General features: G+C 44.5%; 1 protein-coding gene across 2 annotated transcripts in view; it reads right to left on the reverse strand.

The window, feature by feature from the left end:
* The window catches only part of WARS2 (tryptophanyl tRNA synthetase 2, mitochondrial), an 83,271-nt gene extending 65,484 nt beyond the window's left edge, over positions 1–17,787 (reverse strand). Inside the window, exons 1-2 of one of the 2 annotated variants that reach the window (XM_073310412.1) lie at positions 17,665–17,731; positions 8,455–8,640 (exon numbers count right to left, since the gene is read on the reverse strand). Coding sequence is in view for 1 of the 2 variants with exons in the window: in XM_073310402.1 (XP_073166503.1) it covers positions 17,665–17,718 (54 nt within the window). In the remaining variant the exon portion in view is untranslated. Of the gene's footprint in view, positions 1–8,454; positions 8,641–17,664 lie in introns of both variants that reach the window. The other variant, XM_073310402.1, reaches the window with a different exon arrangement.
* Between the last annotated feature and the right edge of the window lie 6,588 nt (positions 17,788–24,375).

Genomic DNA, 24,375 nt, shown 5'->3' on the forward strand with positions numbered 1-24,375 from the left:
TGCATACAATATCTGGACCTCAGCCTCCAAACTTGGTTTCCATAAGAAATCCACCTGTTGAAACGGGAGAATGTTGTGTAATTGCTGGATTCGAGGACAGAAAATCCGAGTGTTCCCCGCACTATTGTCATAAGCTGCATTTTTCAAGCCACAATGACACTAGCAGTTGGCTTATATTGCTTATTTCATAGAATAGAATCATAGACTATCAGGGTTGGAAGGGACGACAGGAGGTCATCTAGTCCAACCCCCTGCTCAAAGCAGAACCAATCCCCAATTTTTGCCCCAGATCCCTAAATGGCCCCCTCAAGGATTGAACTCACAACCCTGGGTTTAGCAGGCCAATGCTCAAACCACTGAGCTATCCCTCCGCCCGAAGGGTACACTTATATTTACTTCTGTTGGGGGTGTACAAACACACACACACACGGCATATAGATTCTTCATACCATTATCAGGCTGATTTTGAACACCCACTGCTCACCAGGCACTTCAAAGGTCCACTTAATTTGTCCAAACATTTGCAAACAGGGCCCTCTTCCAGAACAAAAATTTTCTGAAAAGGTTGAAGCAAATAAGAGAAGACATTTCCAAGATTCGGGAGTGCCAAAAATGAATGGAGTGTTTGACTATGAAAAGTTTCCTCATTTGTTTTTGTCCCTTCACAGATCAAAAGTGGTTTGACCTAGGAAAAATGGCCAGATCCCCCGGTATGTTTTCCTGAGCTGTCCTTAGACATCAAGGAAGAGGGCCTTTTGCAATTTCCAAGGAGTCTGGAGATGGATTATCTATTATAGGAACTAAAACAAATACTTCAAGATAAGGCATGGTCCCCACGTGCCATTCATAATGTACATGAAGAAACTTCCAAGCTCTTGACCAGTATGGCAGCCTGAAATCCTCATCTAAATGGCTATGCCATTCAAACTTTAGGATGCTGGCAGACATACGTGCTATGTTTTATGTTATCTCTAATGCTTCGTGCACCATTCAGAGTAGTGTGTCACATGCTCCATTAGAGGTAAACAGCTGCAGCCAAAGTTTCACAATAAAGTTTCTCTATTGCATTCTATGACTTGTAACTGACTCAAGTTTATTTCAGCAAACTGAAGAAGAGCCCTGTGTAAGCTTGAAAGCTTGTCTCTTTCACCAACAGAAGTTGGTTCAATAAAGAATATTACCTCACCCATCTTGTCTCTCTAATATCCTGGGACCAAAGAGGCTAAACACTGCAAACAAGTTTATTTTGTTAATGCCTCTCCAAACTGTACAGATGTCCAAATCAGTATACACAACTTTTAGACATCCCTAACAGATGTCCAAGTGACAGAAACGGCAATAAAACGCATTCAAAAATCTAAAAAAAACTCTCAGGCAAAACTTTAATCTTTAAATAAGTTTGTAAATACCTATCTTGTAAGGAAAAGGCTTGACAACATTGTAGTTTTCTCAAATTACAGTAACATTATAAGTTTGGAACTTCCAAGGTCACGTTACATAAAAAACCCCCAAAAAGCAAACAGCCATGAAAACCTAACCCTAACTCTGACCTGTATCTCAACCCAGAGAACAACTGAAAGGCAGTAGATAATCCCATCTTCAAAAGCACATTTAATCATTGTGTCAGTGACTAAAATTACTGTACTGTTGTTGATTAACTGAGCACTACTGCTGTAGCATATAAACCGAAGTACAACTGTCTTTACATCACTACAGCAAAATACTTCCACCTTATTTAAGGCCATAAGCAGTCAGTCACTGAAAAAAAAATACAGATTTAAATCTCTTGACCAGAGGTGAACACTTTTTAGGAATTATCCTGAATGATATTCTGTGTAATTTCAAATATGAGTGCTGTCATACTGCAAAAGTTAGTATAGGCACATGGACCAGAGATTTTCAAAGGTGACTATTGATTTGGGGTGCCTCAGTTTGTATGTGCTCATTAAGACACCTTTCAAGGATCTGATTTTCAGAAAGTGCTGTGGATACACTTTCTGACAAATATCAGGCCAATTAATGCACCTTCAGTGAGCACCCACAAATTGAGGGACCCAAAAATCACTACTCACCTTTGCAAAATTTTGACCATGGCTACCATGTCTAGGGTTATGAACTTCATAAAGGATGAACCCCAAATTAAGTAGTTTTACACATCGAGATTATAGCAGGATCACATATATCAAACATGTATTACTGTTCCTCTGCTCCTCAGACAACTTAAACTATGTACATAAAGTGGATTTAAAGCTCAGTTCCTATCAAAAATCCTCCAGAAGTCTATAAGAATATCACCATCATATACTCAAGGTGCAATAGAAGAGTGGAAGCAGACAAGAGCAGAGTTAGGGTTACCTGGATGCCCTTAACTGCGCATTTCCATTCTTTCCAAATATTTTGTTGTTTTTAGCAAAATCTTAGCTTTGAACAGACAGGCCAACAGCTGCTGAAGTTTTGTAAAAACTACTAACGTTCCTGTAAGAGCTTTCTTTTTAAATAATTGAGAAGCATATTGCTTACAACCTTAACTCTACCAATGCCATAAACAATTTTTTTTTGCCTAGAAAGTTTATTTATATACAAGCTTGTAGCCCAGTGGGCCAGCTTACCTCTATTATATTCATGGCTTTGCATTATATTCTGCTTTTTATATTCAGTAGTAATACAAGGAACCTACAGGCTTGTATCCTGTAAGTCATTGGCTTCAGCCGCTAGCATGAGGCTTGAGGCCTATGAACTTTGGCACAGATAAACTTAGGTAACTCATAAATTTTGGGGAACTGGAAATAGAGTGCAGGGGGAAATTCTGTCCATAAGGACATCAGCCAATCACAGCACATGAACTCACACCAGCTTCTGGAAGGTTTTGGACGGAACATCCGACCACAAGAGTGCCATAGTAATGAATTGACATATATGTTAATGCGGTGAAATCATAAATACACTAACCTGTGGAAGAAGAACACCTTAACATTGGTAAGGGGAGGAAATACACATAAGGAAGCGGGGGAAAACCCCTAATGAATATGCATTAGAAATGGTAACGTCAGCGTAAAATATTATAAAAGTGGCATCCCAAGGCAGTAGTGGGGAGAGATGTAGCCCTTGGGAGGGGCCAGAATGATAGCCACTGGTGAAGATGAGGAGGGTGATGGTGATGAGGAAGATAATGGTTAACATTTCAGGTTGTCTTGCAAGGGATGGTGTGAGTGTGGATGTTCAGATGTACTTTCTGTATTATCTCTATCTACCTTACTGAGTTAGAGTGTGGGAGACTTTGCTAAATGTATTAATAAATTATTTATTTGTAAATATAAAAGAGTTCCTACAGTGTAAGTGTTGCACCTGTGCACATCGGGGTTCACAATTATATAATAATTTTAAAAATAATGGGTCTGATCTTTGGACAAGAACCTGTCAACGCTCAAAGTGATAGCTGGGAATTTTATTCATAATCTAGATCAGGCTACAAGCTACATGACAGCGAGAATAAAGGTTTTACTTGGCCACATTATTCGACAGAGACAAACTGATGAGATTATGGAGTTGAACCTGGAGGCACCAATCTATTAGTAGCCAAAAGAGGAGGGGATGGGACTTCTAATTTTCAAAACACCCACTAGCGAGATGCAGATATCAAGACCAAGCCCAGGGTACAAAAGCTTTTTGATAAGAACCCTCCCAGTAGCTGAGCATAAAGACTGGGCTTTTAACCCAACTGTTGCCTATGGACTTACTTTGCAGGCTGTCTCCAACCCTCATCCCTGACCCTGACCACCCCCTCAAACTCCTCTGCCCCCTCTGCAGCACAGAGCACCGGGTCAGGCAGAGGCTTTGCAGCTGTGCTGCCCCAGGATCTTGCAGCCCCCCCCACCCCCCCGCCCAGAGCATTGTGCCGGCAGCGCAGTGAGTCGAGGCTGCACGGGAGGGGGAAAGCGGGGGAGGGGACGGGGGCTAGCCTCCCAGGCCAGGAGCTCAGGGGCCGAGCCGGAGGGGCCCGTGGGCCGTAGTTTGCTCCCCTCTGCTCTAGCTAGTTTAGTCCTCTCATGAGAAAGTGCATAATATATATTTCAACCTCTGCAGATAATAAATGGCTAACTAGAGTTTTCTAAAACTCTCAAAAGTTCATCACTGGGCTGAAGTGAAAGCAAGCAAAGTTTCAGCCATAAGAATGAACGTTACACAAAGTGGAGAGAGTCACAACAGATTATTATAAGGGAAATTATTTTACAATCCAAACTCAAGCAGTCACTCCTCACAAATGCTATAGCAGTACGACCACTTGCTATTTTCTCGGAGCAGATCAGGTAAGGACGGGAGTGAGATTAGTAGACTCAGAGCTAATTCTAAACACAGGTGGTGAGCAAGACAGAGAGAACAGGAAGTGGAGAGGGGAATCACTGTTGGCATGTGGTGACGGGAAAGATTGATGGCTTCCCTCTCTAGTTTTCCCCACTGTGTAGGCAGGCAGGGGGTGGGGGAAAGGGACTGAGGAGCTGCTGTGCTGGCGACATAACACACCACCCAGCCTCCACAGCACTAGCACTGATTAATGGGGCTGGAATGACTCAGGAAACAGAGAAGAATCACTCTCAGACTTTTCTCCTTTTTATCGTTATTTTATCCAAGGCAGGTCACATTTCCAACCAAAACATCTTGAAATTTGTCAAAAGAAGAGAAACATGCAAGATTGAAAACCAGAGTGTCAGAAGGAAGAAAGAACAATATATAAGTGAATGCAGTCAAAAGAAAAGTGCCTGACATTGTAAGTGCCTGATCAAACATAAGTAAGATCTTCCCGAGGGGGTTGGAGAAGAAAACAAAACAAAACAAAACCTTGCCTCATCTTCAGGGACAGGAGAAATTCTCTGGCTATAAATATGAACTCTTGAATCTTTAGGGTCTGCACATAATTTTTACTTCCCTTATTAATATTTTGCAAATAAAAAGCTTTTGTTTTCTAAATGATATGCTGGTCTGTTAACATAGACTTACAAAAAAAAAAGTTTGAAGCAGTAAGAAAGGTAGGAACTTACCCTAACTCATTAAACCCCTGCATTAAACTGAGGTATACATTTTAAAACCTAACTGGGGCCATTGAAGTGCTATCATCATCAGGTATAAGCATTTGTTTCACTTTCTTTTTAAAAGGAACAGGGAAACCAAGGGCTGGTTTAGACATCAATTTTTTTGTGCTGATGTAACTAAAGTAATTTAATTACATCAGTGCACACTCCTAACGTAAGATGTACTTAAACTGGTTTAGCTTAATCTGGTAATCAAAATAAAATAAACTGGTATAAATGCAGTTTAAACTGATTTAAGTGCATTTAGAGTTAGGGGTTTGCACTGATGTAATTAAATTAAAGATTTATTCCGCGCAAGTTTTTGGATATAGACATGCACTAAGAAACTATATTAATGCACTGCCCCAAAACTTAGTTAATGTAGAGGTAAGGTTGTCCAGCAGTGCCTTGTACCCTTCCAAAATGCCAAATGCACCTATACTTGAAACTCTGAAAACCAGGAAAGAAAGATTTAAGATACACAACAGCCACGCCCCAAACCTGGAGCTGGCAAGTACTGAATGTATGAAGTAAATGGGCCATTTTAAGTGATGTGCTGGTCCCACAGAACTGCATTATCTTATTCATCTACAAACACTATAACTTCACTTTACTTTGTTACAGACAGCAGTATTGATTAGTGCAGGGATTACCTGCAGCAGGTTGACACAACTAACACTGCAGTAGCAGGAGAGAGACGTGCACCCAAAGGGATCACAGACCCCTCGTTTCTGTGCTGAGTTATGCGGGTTGTGCAAGCACAGGAGCATAAAATCTATTCTTGCCATGCGGATCTGTAGCAGTCTGCTAGCATACATAATAATGCAGACGTTGGTGCAAGTATGTTGCAGAGAAAGCCCTTAGGACAAGGGTCAAAGGATGGTAACATCTAGTAATTTTGGAATGGTTTGTGAAAAGCAGGTGAAAGAGTTGAGCAAAAGACAGATGTAGCCTGCTGGTGCCACTAAGCCTGCCCTAAACACAACTTTTCCCTTAATGAGGACAGGCGCTGACAATTCCTCCTATCACACTCCCATGCTGTGTCCTCACAGACGTCTGTTGGAGGGGCCGCACTGGTATGTCACACAGAGAACGCACAGTTATTGTTACAGGGTAGGGATGGTATGCTTCCTGGTTTTCAGAGGTTTAAATATAGGTTCATTTGACATTCTGGAGGGTTAAGATGCTCTGCTGGTCAAACTTAACTCTGCACTAAATTTTTAGTCAGCAAATTCCTCTTGTGTTTTGAGGAAGTGGTGGCAATGAGGGGGATAGGAGGTGGCATCCTGGGGACACCTCACTGCCACTCAGCTACCGATTCTACCCTCCTCCGAGCCCCTCCACACTCCCAGCAGGGCTGCAGGGGCCATGAGGAAGAAGGTGGTAACCAATGGGCTTTGAGGAACACATCCACTAACTGAAGATAGAAAAGCGGAGTTGGGGGGAGCCATAGAACACTTCGAATACTACAGCAGGGGAATTTTTCCTTTTCCATATGGGAATAATTGTACTGATATAGAGCACTTTTACACTAGTATAACCATGTCCACACTATAGGGTTGTACTGTTTTAAACTACACCAGTCAATTGAAAACTGCAACTTTCCGGTGTAGATAAAGCCCCCTCCCAAAAAAACCCCATTGTTGTGCAAGAAATGACAACGAAGCTCAATGGATCATGTGATCTGAGCCTGTCTTATTCTGACAAGTTTTGGGGAAGCGATTATAAAAACCCATTATAGGTAAGAATTGAACACTGACAATTTTGCAACCATTCTGTGTTCTACCTTGATAGAGATGTTCTGGAAACAAGGAAATGTGGCTTAGTATTTAGTACTTATAGCCTCGTGTGTACTATCATTCAGAAATAGAAGAAACCTCCATTTATTTGCACCAAATAAGACTGCTGGAAAGAAGTCTGATTTGTTTCCAAAAAGAAAAGTGATTTTAGAAATGAGGAGTAAGCAATACAGAGGCAAAACTTATTTTCAGACTATGAAAAGACAGTATGTAATTATTACCTTTTATTACCAAAACAATTCTCAGTATGGTAAAGTTTGGGCATCCATCATTATTTTAAGAATAATGACAATTGGACATACAAAGGGGTAGTAGCTAATTTATTGAATGCCTCCTTTTTCTGATCTCTGACTTATGTAAACAATTATTTCATTTATTTGTAAAAAAGATTTCCCAGTTTCTCTTTAGGAGAGGGCAACCAAATTCCCAACTGCCTGCTTCCCTCTCAGTGAACTAGCTAGCTAAGTTTTTATATTGCAATCACCACAGTAGTATCTAAATCCCTCACAAACATACAATCTCAGTTTCTCCTTCTCTGACCTTCAGGTGAAGGGAACTTTTTATATTTTATTGCATTTCTGGTTCAAGTGTGTAGTTGTATGCTAGCAAGACTAGCCCAAAAAACACAAACAAGGACAAACAGTATCAAGTCACATATAGAGTGGCCTTTTAAAAACGTGTGTTTTGGGTTTTAATTATTCAATTGTTCATAATACATCTTAAAAACCAGAAGATACATTTTTCTATTGGTTATTTTGTTTGGCAATTGCCTCAAGGCTGGAAAGGTTAGCTACTTTGTATACGGCGCCAAAATTAACACACCTGTTTAAAAACTTTCACTTTGTGGTCTCTGGCTCAAATCTAGCTCAGGTGGAAATGAAAGTTTACACCATTTGATGGTACTGTGAAGTGTGTGTGAGTTAGGAGTCTCATAGTGAGCAAATGTGCACATGACAAAAAACACAACTGGCCCTTCTTGCCCATTTTAGAAAAGTTATACCAATTTAAATGGATTTAAAATAGAACTAATTAAATCAGCGTGAACCCCTCACATAGACATATTTAAACTGTTTTAACCTTTACTTAATCAACATAGCTTGTGTTGCAACATTACTGAACTAAGATTTAAAAATCTTTTCTAAAGTTGACCAGGCCTAAATCTCAGACACACCAAAGACTGCATGAGCAACAGAAGTTGCATTCCCCCCCTCAAGAAGCCCAATCTACGTTGGGGTTGAAGCTCCCTAGTGGAGATCGGGCAGATGGGAGGCTTTCACCATCATTTATTGTGTTGGACCTATTCTTCAGATAGACAACTCTTCAATCTCTACTTCTGTATATATCCAAGAATTTTCACCAATGCTGCATTCACTTAAAACATTGTAAGAAACTACCAATTCAACCTAGCACCCTCTCACATCTAGAAACCTAATATATCAGCATATTTAACAGACACCAGCATAACTAACAGTTGTTTTTATGGCTGCTGCAAAAGTGGAAGCCATATTTTCTTTAATGTTACAATGACTAAGGGTAGACTTAAAAGAAAACTATTAGTTTACAAGTGAAAATGTGAATTCCACCCTTACCAAGTGCCAGGGTATTTAGCAGCGTGCCACTTAATAGAGTTCTAAGATATTTAAAATCCAGAGGACTCTTCCCATAAGACCAGGATGGCCAAAGTGCATCTCATGAAAGTCACAGTCTTATTTGTTATTTCTCTTAAGCCAAGCAGCATCACATGATTGGGTCTGTAGTCTTCATGAGCCATTCCTCTGCAAGAAAGATGAGAGGCCATTTGCGATCTGCCATGTTTTTATACAAGTCTGGTGTGGATGTGGTGGGCAACCTGCGGCCTGTCAGGGTAATCCACTGGTGGGCCACTAGACAGTTTGTTTACACTGACCATCAGCAGGCACGACCGCCTGCAGCTTCCAGTGGCCACGGTTCACCATTCCTGGCCAATGGGAGCTGGGGGAAGTGGTGGCCAGCACGTCCCGGCAGCCTACGCCGCTTCCTGCGGCTCCCATTGGCTGGGAACGGCGAACCGCAGCCACTGAGAGCTGTGGGCGGCCGTGCCTGGGGACGGTCAATGTAAACAAACTGTCCCGCAGCCCACCAGTGGATTATCCTGAAGGGCCACATGTGGCCCACAGGCTGAAGTTGCCCACCACTGGACTATAGGTTCATTACAAATTACCAAAACAATTCTCAGTATGGTAAAGTTTGGGCATCCATCATTAGACTACACCGAGTTTAAGGCCCCAGAGATGTTCACAGCCTTCTGTTTAAATGCATAGTGCATTGCAGGAGTCAGGAGGTGGCAGAAGCAGGACAGGAGGGGGAGTGAGGGGAGGTACTAAGACTTGGCCAGCATGGAGGCAGGAAGGAGGGTCCCAGGCTGGGAAGGAGGGTCCCAGGGCTTCCTACCTGCTCCCGGGCACATTCTAGCCCCTCCATTTCCAGCTCCCTGGAATGAGCCCAGGTCCTAGAGCAGCTGGTCTCACTCTCACCTCTCCCCCCATCCCTTGCTGTGCATGAGTTTCCAAGGAGACAAAGCCCACTCCCCACCCCCATCCCTCCTGGTTCTGCTACCCAGGCAGGAGTGATCTCATTAGAGAGACAATGAGGTTTAATTCCAAGATACAATTGAATAATTAAGTGAATATTTAGGGGTGGCAAAAGAGAAAAATCATAAATTTTGGCAACTCTGATCTCATTCTAGGATGTCTCATAACCATGTTTTTTTAAAAAAGTCAATCCCACAGCGTAGGCACCACTTCTGATCTAGCTCTTTGATGCCCAAGACGTTATTTTCTGGATAGTATCCAGTAAGCCAATGCAAAAATATCATCCCTTCTACAGTATCCAGATGGTAGAAGATCAAATTCATCAGTTCAAGGTCTACACTTAACTGATGTGAAATGCTGGCTTCTCAGACGACTCTTGGGGTTGGACAACAAGCAAAATCCTTTGAACAAGTCAAGAAATCACTTGAAGCTTTTTTCTTCTTAACTTAACTGAACATTGTAATCAAGCTTGTTTAAATCAGTCCTCAGAGGGGATGCAAAACTGATAATCTGACCACACTGGGTTATTAAAGATCCTATGGCACTTTTTGTAAGGCTTGGGCCATTAACAGCAGCATCCTGGTGAAATCTCACCTCATATTACATCCTGCCTCACTAAATTCCCCCTGCAGTTTCAGCTGGATACAAAATTCTGCTTCTCTTCCTGTCCTAAACAGTTGCACAGTTTTGCTGTGCACCAAAGACTTGATGCCCAATTACATCTCAAGCATGGCAATGATGTTTATGTAGAATAATTACAGGAAGATGCTCAGGCACCACAGTGACAGACATACCTTTTCAAAAGCGTCTTAAGGACTACAAGTCCCACTGAAAGTCAGTGGGACCATGGGCTGGTCTGCACAACTTTTGTTCAACTATAACAACATGAGTTTAGAAAACAATAACCAAAGCAATGCAACCCCCTAGTGTGGACAGTTACACCAGTAGAAAGGTGCTTTAAGCTCCGTTGTGTAGGCCAGCCCCTAGTTCCATTGATTGTCAATGAGAGTTAGGTTCCTAAGTGACTAAGTCACTTTTGAAAATGGGACTTAGATTCTTAGACTTAAAATTTTCAAAAGTGCCAAAGCAGTACATTACAGTTTAAGGTCACAAGATGCTTTTGGAATCCTTCACGTTAAAAGGAGCTGTACAGAAATATAGGATATTACACAGGAAATCCTCATTTCCTGAATCCAGCCTCTCTAGCATGAATTGCTGTGTATACGCATGGTCTCTTCATTAAAACAGATGTCCCCTGAACTGCTGACTTTCCAGTAGTGCATCCTTGAGACAGACACTACTAGAGTAGTGGCAAAGGTGTATCCCAAATGCCAGCTGTAATTTTCTCTAACATCCTGGAGGAAAAGACAATGCAACACAGCAATGTGGTGGTATAATGGATACAGCTACTTCTGAGCATCTTCTCCTGGATACAAGAAAGCATCTTAACCCCCCCCAAATAATAAGTGTTCCAAAATTTTCACTTTCTCCTGATTATTAATTATCTTATAGCCACACTTCTATCCTGAAGAATCCCAAAGTTATTTACAAGCTTAACATTATACACAAAATATACACAGGAATCACTATGATTCAGCAACCTCTAAGGTGGAACATGGCAGCTGTTTAACTGCTTGGGACAGTAAGTGAATACCAAATCCATATAAGAACCTAGGTTTTTTCTTACTTAGTAGATAGCACTTCCAGCAGCACAATGTCCTTCCCCAGTACCACTCCAGCATTGGCTCAATACTGACTCACAAAGTAAGACTGTACTTATCACAAACGCCATATCAGGCAGAACATGCATATTCTCCGGACTTCTCCAGTCCAAGTGCTGACCCATCCCAGCAAGGCACATCTTGAAATATGTGATTGGATCATGGCTTGAGGTGGGGGCACAATTGCTTATACAGAGTCACATGTTAAAAGGAGTTATAATGAACTGCGTTAGCTTTGGGACAGTCATACATCAGAAGTTGAAAGTAAGAGTTTCCAGATCATTTGAACTGGAAAATGTGGCAGATTTTGGAGTCCAGACAGACAAGTGCACTAGCCTCTGGAGAGGAAAGTTCAAATCCTATTTTAGGCCTGGCGCTCTCACCTTAGCTCTTACTGGACAACAGTCCACATCACAAAAGACGCTACACTCTCAGAAACCTCCTAGTGCAAATCCTTATGTATGTCAGTACGCATTTGCTGTAACAAGAGGTGTGTACATGGGAAGGGTGCTGAGTATGACAATTATAGATATTAGTGTCAATTCTAAACTAGTAGGATCTCCGTTTTACGAGGCACACTAAAGTGCTACCACTGTACCAGATTAGGCTTGGCAAGCCAGTCAATTGACTGGCCAGTTGAGCACCTATTATTTGACTACAGCCAAATATTGTCAAATACTCCAGCAAGAATATCCTGATATAAGCAGTTGCCTCCCTTTTTGATTGCACCATTCTTTCATTTTTTATCTTAATTTCATTGTGTTATACATTTTTCTGCATTAAAATAACTCTGCTTCATAAATGTTTTTTGTTATTAGGCATAAGTACATAAAGCTAAGCCTATTGGAGACCATAAAGTCTTACTCTTTTTTTGTTACTGTTGTTATTGTTCTAATAAATTAATGCTTTAAAATATTTGACCATTTTTGACATTATTTGACAATATGTGACTAATATGTAATTGGTCAAATGACTAGCTATTTTTGGACTGGTCAAATGCCCAACCCTAGATAGTAGGAGACCCAGCTCTTTAGGGTGGCCGAAAAAGCCCAGTGTGAAGATTGCATAAAAAGCAAATCTTTACCCTCAGGGCTTGAAAACTCCACTCCTACTAACTATAAGCTCTCGTTTAAAATAAAAAAATGTGTATAGCCTTTATAGTCTAAACACAAAATGTTATAACTGACGTGGTTCTACTTCTGCTGCTAATCACCAGGTGCATTATCATGAAAACTGACCAGAGTACAGCAAGCTGTCCCTGCTGCTATTCAAAGTCCTGCAGGAATCAGTGAAACGAATAAGAATCTGGTCCACTTCATTCTGCTGCTTAGAAAAACTCAGAGAAACAGCAGCAAGCCTTGGAAGAACCATAGAAATAGAAGCTGGGGGCTAAGAGTAACAGAGACCTCCCCCACCCTTGTGGCAGACAGATGGAAATAGTGTGGGACTGGTCAAAGACAGAAAATATTCCTCCTTGCAGCAGAGATTTGGGAGCACTTTCAAGCTGGACACCTGTTTGTTCTGGCTTACAGGTACTAGGTAAATCTTTTAAACCCAACAGAAACAAGTGAGGCTCCTGAAGGCTGTTCATTGGCCTGTCTGAATAAAGGGGAAAGGTGTCAGCCCATTTCCTAGTGAACAGATGCTCAACTCACTAAAAACCACTATGATCAGCCCTCTTATATGCAAACTCAGCTGAGGTCAAGGGCTAAATGGTCCAAGGAGACTTAACTGACCTCAATCTTCAGGTTTGTCAGAACTTGAATTACAATAGGAGAACAAAGTCAATTCCACAAGTGTTTGTCCATCTAACCTTGGAGTCCAAGTGTAAACCAACAATTTTGGTGTCCTGTAACAAAGAGCTGTGGAGTGTCTCAACTTGCATTTATAATCATATTTTAGTTAACTTGAGTTAACTAAATTGTCAGTTAAATTCAGTTAATACAGGACTACACACTCTACTCTTGACATACCCCAAGAGGTGGTTCTCTGAGGGCAGGCCAGTTTGGAGGAAGTTTTCCACTGCCCCATTGTATTTGTTACAGGTCTGGCCAAGCTCCCCCTACGGCAGACTTGCCAGAAAGCTGTGAGGGGATCTAAACACTGAAGACACATAACATGGGCTCAGCCCCAGCAAGATGAGCTTAGGCACTGTCCCTGCCTTTGGGCCTCTACGCATGCATTCCAGGTGCAGACCTTGCATCTGATGCCACTCTTGGCAATGAGGACCACACGGTCCAGTTGCTAAGTCCTGAAACTAGAGCCATCTTCCCCAAGGCTCCCCAGCAGCTCTTGCACGTTTCCCAGAATACCTTGTGAGCCTTCTGGTTGTGGAAAGCAAATAGCAAAAGACAGTCTTTCTAACTCAGTCACTCTTTACTTAAGAGAAAGCACAATTCATTTAGAAAACAAGCATCCTGAATGCAACACCCCTTACTCCAGCTCACCCAACCCTTAAGTGTCTGTCTGTTCAGACAGCCAGGTCTCCCCCTGCCTCCTCAAGGCTCCTGCAGCAGCAGCTCTCTTCAGCTTTGGCTGGTGAAAATGGCTGGAGATGCAGAATAGAGCAGCTCCTGCCCTTTTATAACCTTCTAGTCTCCTGTTGTGCGATGACAGGTAGATACTGCAACACCAGGCAGTATCTCTGGGGACCAGTGTACTAAATGTATTCATGGTTTATGTATGACTACGTTCTACTTCATGGGAAGGGTTACCACAGGTCCTTCAGGAACTAAAAACGGTGCGTGTGTTTGGTGAGGGGGGTGATTAAGGTGAGTCACTGAGACTAAACTACTCTACAGCGGTATCACCTCCTGGAGAGGTTTGCATATATTGGTTCGCACTGTGTTTTCCAGAGACTCAAACAAATAAAGCGCTTTTGGTATAAACAGGCTGAGTTTATACCAAAAGCCTGGGACACAGGGCCTTCTTTTCTGACCCAGTAAACAGAAAGGACCCTCTGTCCAAGGAGGAGGATCCCCAATCCTTGCGGAAGGGTTGGAAGGCTGCTTGGTAACTGGTATACACTGCTGTAGCCCCGGGAGAAAGGTTAACCATAGGTGCTAGAACCTGGTCACACCTGCTGAGAAAACCACAGTGAAGTGCAAAGGGACTGCTAATCTAATCTCCCAGCTTGGAGGGAAAGAGACACAGGTCTCTGCCCACGAGAGGTGACTACCGGGAGCCTGAAACTTAAATGGATATCCTCAAGGATGACCAGGGGTTGGGGGGGCAGAGGGAGCAGTTAACCTTGAAATGGTGACAATTACTACCTGCTCTGGGGATATTTACAGAGAACTTCGGCATCTGGAACTGTCAGTTTAACATCAGGCTCAACGAAGAGATTCAATTACGGGCTAGAGAGGAAACGAGTGGTAGGACTCTAACCAAGCCCTGCCAAGACACCAGAATGAAGGCCACTGGGAGCTGCGGGCAACTCTGCAAATGTAAACAAACTGTCTGGTGGCCCGCCACCGGATTACCCTGATGGGCCACGTGCAGCCCACGGGCCACAGGTTGCCCACCACTGTCCTAAGAGATATCTGAAAGGGATATTCAATCCTTAGTGCAAATGGCTGTAAAGCTACCCAATACGCTATATCAGAACAGAAGACTGGTAAGAGAGGCCTAGGAGCAAACCCAACACTAACAGTTCAAAGGCATAAAATTAGGAGAAGGATAATAGTAATAAAAAAGAAAACTGAGGTAGAATATCATGTACCAGCTCTTCTGTGTACAGTCTTTTAAGGAAGCAATGGAAGCCACATTTGAAGTAATTTAAAACTGGACTAAAAAAAAAAACCATGAAAATTACACTGTACTAAACAATCCTGCACTGGCCCCCACGAGATGGTCTGGGATCAAACAGACCTTTGCCGCTTCCAACTTCCACCTCACCCAGAAACATTGCATCATCCTCATGTCTCTGCACTCTCAAGAACAATGAGATAGGCCGCAGTGTAGTGTCCACTGCAAATCACAGCATCCAAACAATCTTAACTTCACCTTGTCACATTCTTCAAACTTTCCATATAATTAAAACTTAGTGCAGTCTTAGGTATAGGCTACGTTTTGATTTTTATGATTAGTGGCCTTTTTTCTAACATTATTCCTCAGAGGTGAAAAATTTTTGTTCAGTAGGAACCACCCGGTAATGCAGGGGTGGGCAAACTTTTTCACTGGAGGGCCACATTGGGGTTGCAAAACAGTATGGAGGGCTGGGTAGGGAAGGCTGTGCCTCCCCAAAGAGCCTAGCCCCCACCCCCTCCCAACTTCCAACCCCACTTCCAACCCTCTCAGAACCCCCGACCCATCTAACCCCCGCCCCCTTTTCCTTGTCCCCGGACCCCCCGCCCCTAACCACACACACACACCCCTGGGACCCTGCACCCTATCCAACCCCCCCCCCACTCCCTGTCCCCTGACTGCCCCCCCAGGACCCCACCCCCATCCAACCCTCTCTGCTCCCTGTAGGAGCATCTTCGCTTAAGCCAGCATTCCCCAAACTTTTGAGGGTCACACCCCCCTTACCTCTGTCTGCACTCCCCCACTCCTCCAGAGCCGGAAGCGGGGCTGCAGCTGGGGGGGGAAGAACACAGTGGGGTGGGGGGCTGGAAGCAGGGCCATGGCCAGGGGCCAAGGCTGGGGGCAGGAGCAGAGCCAGACCCAGGCTGTGGTGGGGGCTGGGACCAGAGCAGACCTAGGGACAGGGAGGGGCTAGGTGGTTCCCCACCCCCACATTCCTGTCCCTGCTTTGGGGACCTCTCACTTAAGTGCTATAGCAATGCAGCTGCACTGATGCATTTTAAGTGTAGACCTTCCCTCAGAGCGTCACAGCTAAATACAAAATGTAACAGACTGTTTAGCATATGTAGGGCTCCATGTTTGTCACACAGGTTGCAGAAGTTACAGATTCCATGACTTCTGCAGCAGCCAGTGTGGCTGATCCCAGGGGGGCCCGAGCAGCTGGCACTGGGGCCAGCTGCTCAGGCGGCCCTGGAGACAGCTACACAGATTGCTCGAGCAGTGGCCGATACAGCTGGCCCCAGGGGCCTATTTCTTCTTTACATTTGTGAGCTTTTTCTTGAAAAAGATTTTTTCTACAAGAGGAAGACAGGTAAAACCTTGTACTATTCGTAAAAAAAAATCTTATTACACATACTTTTGGATAAACTGAATTATTCCCTTCCACCCTGATTCACCTAACTTTGCTGTAAACAGTTTACCAGTTTTCCAACTATACCACCTCTGGCTGAGAAGAAGGTTGATAAATTTCAGCCCAAAGGGTTTGTTTTGAAAAATTCTAAAACGCACATATAAACACAGTAAACTATGGAAAAAAGGTTAGAAAGTCAGGCTCTGGCTCCCCATCACCCTGAGAAAAACTATTACCAAATACTGTCTAGACTAGGATTTCATGGTGTGATGGTTAGTGACTACCTTTCAAGAAGAAAAGGAGTACTTGTGGCACCTTAGAGACTAACCAATTTATTTGAGCATAAGCTTTGCATCCGATGAAGTGAGCTGTAGCTTACGAAAGCTTATGCTCAAATAAATTGGTTAGTCTCTAAGGTGCCACAAGTCCTCCTTTTCTTTTTGTGAATAAAGACTAACACCGCTGTTACTCTGAAACCTACCTTTTAAGAGTCTCATTGAGACAAAGTGGCCTTCCTTTAACATGCTAAATTGGACTAGCTCTCCCTAGTCCAGACAAGGCCAAAGGCTTTGTCTGGACTAGGGACAGTGAATGAGTGTAAAGTAGGGTTTAGCTCACACATGTGCCAGCTAAGCCTAACTTAAATTTGACTTTTTTTCCTACAGTAAATACAAGGTAACAGGACAGTACAGTCGTGCATTGTTGCAGCACAGCAGGAAGGTGGTGATCTGGTAGAGTGGTGCAGGCAGGGCACGCAGAGCAAGGATGCAGTGTAGAGATGTGGCACAATGCTGCAGAGGGGCAGGGCAATACAGAGCGGAGGTGCGCTGATGTGCTGCAGAGCAAACACCAGGGCGGTGATGTGGTGCAGAGGATGGGGCAGTACAGGGTGGGAACGGGGGGCAGCAGGGCAGAGGACAGCGTGGTGTAGGGCAGAGGGAGGGACAGGGATGTGGTGCAGAGAGCGGGGCGATGCGCTGCAGAGCTGGGCCGGGATGTGGTGCGAGGCAGAGGCTGGTGGGGCAGGGCACGGGGCGGCGTGGGGCAGGAGGCGGGCGCGGCGATGCGCTGCAGAGAGGCACAGGAAGGGCCGGGGGCAGCGAAGTGATGCGGGGCGGGGCCCGGGGCCAGACGAGGTGCGATGCGGGGCAGAGAGCAGCGGCGCAGGGCCGAGCCGCGCAGAGGGGCTGGCCCCTGGCCCACGCTCCGGCTCCCCGCTCGGGGCGGCTCCAGGGAGAGGCCGGGGCGCAGCGTGGGGCCGGGGGCCGGTGCCCGGGCGCGGCGCCCAGGGCGGGGCGAGGAGGCGCGCGGGCCCCGCCCAGGAGGGTCAGGGGAGGGGCCCCGGCCCGTTACCTGGGTGAGGGTCCCGCGGTGCAGGGCCCGGATCACGCCGCACGGCGCCGCCATGGCTGGGGGAGGGGAGAAGCGAGCCGGGGAGCCTGCGCCTGCGCACGTGGCCTGACTGACTGCTAGCGCCTGCGCGCCCGGCACCCGCCTTCAAGGGGCGGGGCCAGAACATCATCGACCGCCCGGCCCAGGGGCGGGGCCGGCAGGTTCGTCAGCGTCCCCCGCCCCCACCCCCTCCTCCCAGTGGTGCGGCCGCCGGCGCGTGTTGCCTCCTCTCCCGTTGCGTCATCCCAGCCTCCCCCAGCCAGGGCTTTCATGCCCCGCCCCTCTCGCGCAGCGTCCGAGCTCCCCCTACGCCCCCGCCCCCGCGCCTCTCCCGGGGCCCGTGCCCGCCCCGGCGCGTGCACAGCTCCCCTCTCCCAGCGCCTCCCCCGTCCCGTCCCACGCAGACTCCTGCACAGGGCCATGTCCCCGCACAGAGATGCGGGTGTCCAGCTCTCCTCCCTCCCGGCTCCAGCCCCAGCCCAAGAGTCAGACTGAACCTCCCCGCCCGGCCTTCCTCCGAGGCTGCTCCCAGAATCACCCCAAAGTCTCGTCCCCGTCCCCCCAACACTCCAAACAGACCCCACCTACACAGGGCACCGCCAGCCCCATCCCTGCCAGAAATCGGCCACTTCTCCCCCAGGCCATCACCTCTCCCTAACCATCCGGCACGATCTTGCACCCCCGTCCCCTCTCGATGCTCGGGATAACAGAACCAAGAGCAATACACATCACTGGAGTTATAAAGAACAGGTGATTTGTTCCCTGATAGCTTTGTGATCAGTTAGCTCAAGCTGAACCGAGATGGGCAGGCTCAGATCCAGGACCGGGAACCTGCGCGGTGCTAAAAGCAGGGGTGGATTATTGCGGGATTTGTGTAATTCAGACCCAACAGTTAGGAAGAGCCAGATGCAGCAGTGGACCAATGGCAGAGCAGAAGATGACAGTACGTAACACACAGGTGATTGCTTCCAGCTGCCTGTAAATTTTCGAGCAAGACGACCAGTCTACGGGGGAGGGGGTCTCCCACCGTTTTGGTGGCTCTAGCTACTGTTTAGCCATAATCCACTTCTGGCTGGAGGAAGTGAGTGACATTACTAATTCAGGAGGGGGCACTCTTCTCTGAGTCAATACTAACCCCAACGTCCTACTGTGGGTAATATATTCCAGGCTTTACTAGTATGGGTGTCAATCCATAATATGCTCCCACAGATGCGCAACATGAGGCATTTCTGCCATTTGATAGAGTTTACAAAGAAACATTAGGTGGAAGCTCGGCTTTTATTTTCAACCTCAGGTCATCTGCACACATTATGTTTTAGTGCAGGTTAGATCAGATTAGTAGCCTGACGTTAGAACAGAGACATTCAGCACACATACAATACTGCTTAAAAGTTAATTTTCACAGAAATACTTCAATTTAGAGTCAGATTGTTGAAAAAATTAATCCTTATGCAGTCTACTTAATTAAAATGTTAATGTAATGAAGAGAAGAGGTCACTGACAGAGTCCTCTGGATCACTTGGTAAACTAGGCACAAGCAAATAATATGTGTTTTAAAACAGCTAAATGTATACACCTAGGAACAAAGTATGTAGGTTGTATTTACTGGCGGGGGGGACTCTATCCTGAGGAGCAGTGACTGAAGAAAATGTGGGGGCATTGGTGGATAATCAACTGAATGTCAGCTCCCAGGCTGACTCTGGCCAAAATGGTTATTGCAATCCTTGAATGCATAGACTGGGAAATTTCAACTTGTAGAGAGGTTATTTTATTCTCTATTTGGCGATGGTGCCACCACTGCAAGGAATACTGTGTCCAGTTCTGGTGTCTACAGTTAAAAAAAAAGTTGATAAATTGGAGAGAGTTCAAAGAAGAGCCACGACAATGATTAAAGGATTAGAAAACCTGCCTTCTAGTGAAAGACTGAAGTTCAATCTATTTAGCTTAACAAACAAGGTTAAGGGGTGACTTGATTACATTCTATAAGTACCTAAGGGGGGAACAAATATTTAATAATGGGCTCTTCAATCTAGCTGAGAACAATATAACATGATCCAACAGCTTGAAGTTGAAGCTAAACAGCTTCAGGCTGGAAATAAGGTGTACATTTTTAAACAGTGACAATAATTAACCACTGGAACAATTTACCAAGGTTCATAGTGGATTCTCCATCAATGGCAATTTTTAAATTAAGACTGGATGTTTTTCCAAAAGATCTGCTCTAGGAATTATTTTGGGGAGGTCAGACTAGATGATCAAAGATCCCTTCTGGCCTTAGAATCTATGAATAGTTTTAGTCTTCTGAGGATTGTAATACCTTGGTCTAATTCCAGTTGTTGGGTTTAGTTGGAGATTTGCTTTGAATATATAATGTACTTTAAAAAACACTAAGTACTCTGAAAAATCAGGGCCTAAGGCTTGTATCTACAGAGAGACTTTGTGACAGTGAGTATCACAATGTCTAATTTATAGGCACCTAGAAAAAAAAATCACTGGAACAACACTGATCCACAAAGCCTGAGTTTGGCTCCTAAACTTCCAACACAATAAACAGGGAAAGATAGGTGCCTTAGAGTGATTCACAAAGTCAGCATATGAGGCGGGGAGCTGCCTAAGATAGCCAATGTGAGATGCTGCTAAGCCCCTCCACTCTCTCAGAGTTCAGTGCCTAGGTCCAGGCTGCAGGAAAGTGCCTCTCTCTGCTAACAATCCATGAACTAGAGGAGGTAGGTGCTCCTCCACCGACCTCACATGTGGAGTCCAATCCAGTAGGTTTGCTTAGAGGCTGCCTCCATAAAACAGTTGGAGCCAGAGGAGGGGCTCTGAAACTTTAGCCCAGTGGTTAGGGTATTCACCCAGGATGTGGGAGAGCCTCCTCTGCCTGATAAGAGGGGATTTGAATTAGGGATGTAAAATGTTAACTGGTAAGTAGTAGTCTTACTGGTTAACCCGACTTAACCATTAACCCTGGGCTGACCGGCTAGCCCTACTGCCCCACACCGCCCAGCTGGAGTGGGGCCAGCTGTGCTGCCTGGCCAGAGCAGGGACCAGCCATGCCACCCAGCTGGAGCAGCCCCAGTCATGCCAGCTGGCTGGCAAGATCAGCCTCAACTGTTTAATTGGTTAATGATTTAAAAGAAATATTTTTAATCGTTTAAACAGTTAGGCATGTAAATACTGTTTTAAAAGTTAATTTGAATTGGGATCTGCCACCTCTGAAATGAGTGCTCTTACCACTGGGCCATAGAGTCACTCATTCTTTCTCTGCCCAAATAAATATTTAATTCATATAAAGTGGAACAACTTCAGTGGGAGATTGAGAGACAACCACATCAGCATAGGTGCTGATTCTGTGGGTTCACCAGTTATCAGTGGCTCACAATCAAGCTGGAAGAGCATATCGAGTCGGGTCCTGCAGGGATCAGTTTTGGGTCCGGTTCTGTTCAATATCTTCATCAATGATTTAGATAATGGCATAGAGAGTATGCTTATAAATTTTGTGAATGATACCAAGCTGGGAGGAGTTGCAAGTGCTCTGGAGAATAGGATTAAAATTCAAAATGATCTGGACAAACTGGAGAAATGGTCTGAAGTCCCAACTCTACATATAAAATGGCAGGAGTCTAAATTAGCTGTTGCTACTCAAGAAAGATCTTGAAGTCATTGTGGATAGTTCTATGAAAACATCCACTCAATGTGCAACAGCAGTCAAAAAATCTAACAATGTTTGGAATCATTAAGAAAGGGATAGATAAGACAGAAAATATCATATTGCCTCTATATAAATCTGTGGTACACCCACATCTTGACTACTGTGTGCCGATGTGGTCGTCCATCTAAAAAAAAATACTGGAATTGGAAAAGGTTTACAAAAAGGCAACAAAAATGATTAGGGATATGGAACAGCTGCCATATGAGGAGAGATTAATAAGACTGACTTTTCAGCTTGGAAAAGAGATGACTAAGGGGGGGATATGATAGAGGTCTATAAAATCATGACTGGTATGGAGAAAAAATAAATGAGGTAGTATTATTTACTCCTCATAACACAAGAACTAGGGGGTCACCAAATGAAATTAATAGGGAGCAGGTTTAAAACAAACAAAAAGAAGTATTTTTTACATACAACCTACAGTCAACCTGTGGAACTCCTTGCCAGAGGATGTTGTGAAGGCCAGGACTATAGCAGGGTTCAAAAAAGAACAAGATAAATTAATGGAGGATAGGTCCAACAATGGCTATTGGCAGGGATGGTGTCCCTAACCTCTGTTTGCCAGAAGCTGGGAATGGGCAACGGGATGGATCACTTGATGATTACCTGTTCTGTTCATTTCCTCTGGGGCACCTGGCATTGGCCACTGTCGGAAGACAGGATACTGGTCTAGATGGACCTTTGGTCTGACCCAGTATGGCCTTTCTTATGTTCTTCTTAAGTAAATAGAATGAAATTCAGTAAGGACAAATGCAAAGTACTTCTCTTAGGAAGGAACAATTAGTTGCACACACACAAAATGAGAAACGACTGCCTCGGGAGGAGTACTATGGAAAGGGATCTGGGGTTTATAGTAAATCACAAGCTAAAGATGGAGTCAGCAGTGTAACACTGTTGCAAAAAAATGAACATCATTCTCAGATGTATCAGCAGGAGTGTTGAGAGCAAGACATGAGAAGTAATTGTTCTGCTCTACTCTGCGCTGATATGGCCTCAGCTGGAGCACTGTGTCCAGTACTGGGTGCCACATTTCAGGAAAGATGTGGATAAACTGGAGAAAGTCCAAAGGACAGTAACAAAAATGATTAAAGAAACATGACCTGTGAGGGAAGATTGAAAAAAATGGTTTTTTTGGGTCTGGAGAAGAGAAGACTGAGGGGGAGACATGATAACAGTTTTCAAGTACATAAAAGGTTGTTACAAGGAGGAGAATGAAAAATAGTTCTCATTAACCTCTGAGGATAGGACAAGAAGCAGTGGGCTTAATTGCAGCAAGGGAGATTTAGGTTAGACATTAGGAAAAACTTCCTGTCAGGATAGTTAAGCACTGGAATAAATTGCCTAGGAAGGTTGTGGAATCTCCATCATTGGAGGTTTTTAAGAATAGTTTAGACAAACACCTGTCAGGAATGGTCTAGTCTAGTTCTTACTTGGTCTTGCTTTGAGTGCAGGGGTCTGGTCTAGATGACCTATTGAGGTCCCTTCTAGTCTACACTTCTATGATCTTTGTACATGTGAATGTTTGAATATGTATTTGAGAAGTACATGTTGAAATGTCTTTGTGGGTGCAAAAAGAAATGGAGTACCCACCTGCTGAAATGAAGAAACAGATTGACAGAGCCAGAAGACTACCCAGAAGTCACCTACTACAGGACAGGCCCAACAAAGAAAATAACAGAACACCACTAGCCATCACCTTCAGCCCCCAACTAAAATCTCTCCAATGTATCATCAAGGATCTACAACTTATCCTGAAGGATGACCCATCACTCACAGATCTTGGGAGACAGGCCAGTCCTTGCTAACAGACAGCCCCTCAACCTGAAGCAAATACTCACCAGCAACCCTACACCACACAACAGAACCACTAACCCAGGAACCTATCCTTGCAACAAAGCCTGTTGCCAACTGTGTCCACATATCTATTCAGGGGACACCATCATAGGGCCTAATCACATCAGCCACAATATTAGAGGCTCGTTCACCTGCACATCTACCAATGTGATATATGCCATCATGTGCCAGCAATGCCCCTCTGCCATGTACATTGGTCAAACTGGACAGTCTCTATGTAAAAGAATAAATGTACACAAATCAGATGTCAAGAATTATAACGTTCAAAAACCAGTCGGAGAACACTTCAATCTCTCTGGTCACTTGATTACAGACCTAAAGGTGGCAATACTTCAACAAAAAACTTCAAAAATAGACTCCAACGAGAGACTGCTGAATTGGAATTAATTTGTAAACTGGATACAATTAACTTAGGCTTGAATAGAGACTGGGAATGGATGGGTCATTACACAAAGAAACTATTTCCCCATGTTAATCCCTCACCTCCCCAACCCCCACTGTTCCTCAGACGTTCTTGTCAACTGCTGGAAATGGTCCACCTTGACTATCACTACAAAAAGTCGTCCCTGTCCCCTCCACACCCCCCCCCCCCGCTCTGCTGCTGGTAATAGCTCACCTTAAGTGATCGCTCTCTTTACAGTGTGTATGGTAACACCCATTGTTTCATGTTCTCTTTGTATATAAATCTCCCCACTGTATTTTCCACTGAATGCATCCGATGAAGTGAGCTGTAGCTCACGAAAGCTTATGCTCTAATAAATGTGTTAGTCTCTAAGGTGCCACAAGTCCTCCTTTTCTTTTTGCGAATACAGACTAACACGGCTGCTACTCTGAAACCTGTATTTGTGGGTACAGAGTTTGGGAGCAGGCCTGGCCTAAGGAGTTAGAGCAGGGCTGGAGACTGGCTGAGGGGCTAGGGAGTGGATCAAATAATCATATCTGTTCCATTAAAAACTTTACACACATAAGAAGAGGAAGCTTTAACAACTGATATTTCTGTTTTGTACTCAGAGCTTTTCACATGAAGCAGTTTAGCAGTTTGAAAAGAGCTGAGTATCTGGCAGAGACAGTAAATGTGTATTGTGCACAAAAACCAGATATATTCG

The sequence above is a fragment of the Lepidochelys kempii genome, chromosome 1 (genome assembly GCF_965140265.1).
Source record: "Lepidochelys kempii isolate rLepKem1 chromosome 1, rLepKem1.hap2, whole genome shotgun sequence".
Lineage (NCBI taxonomy): Eukaryota > Metazoa > Chordata > Testudines > Cheloniidae > Lepidochelys > Lepidochelys kempii.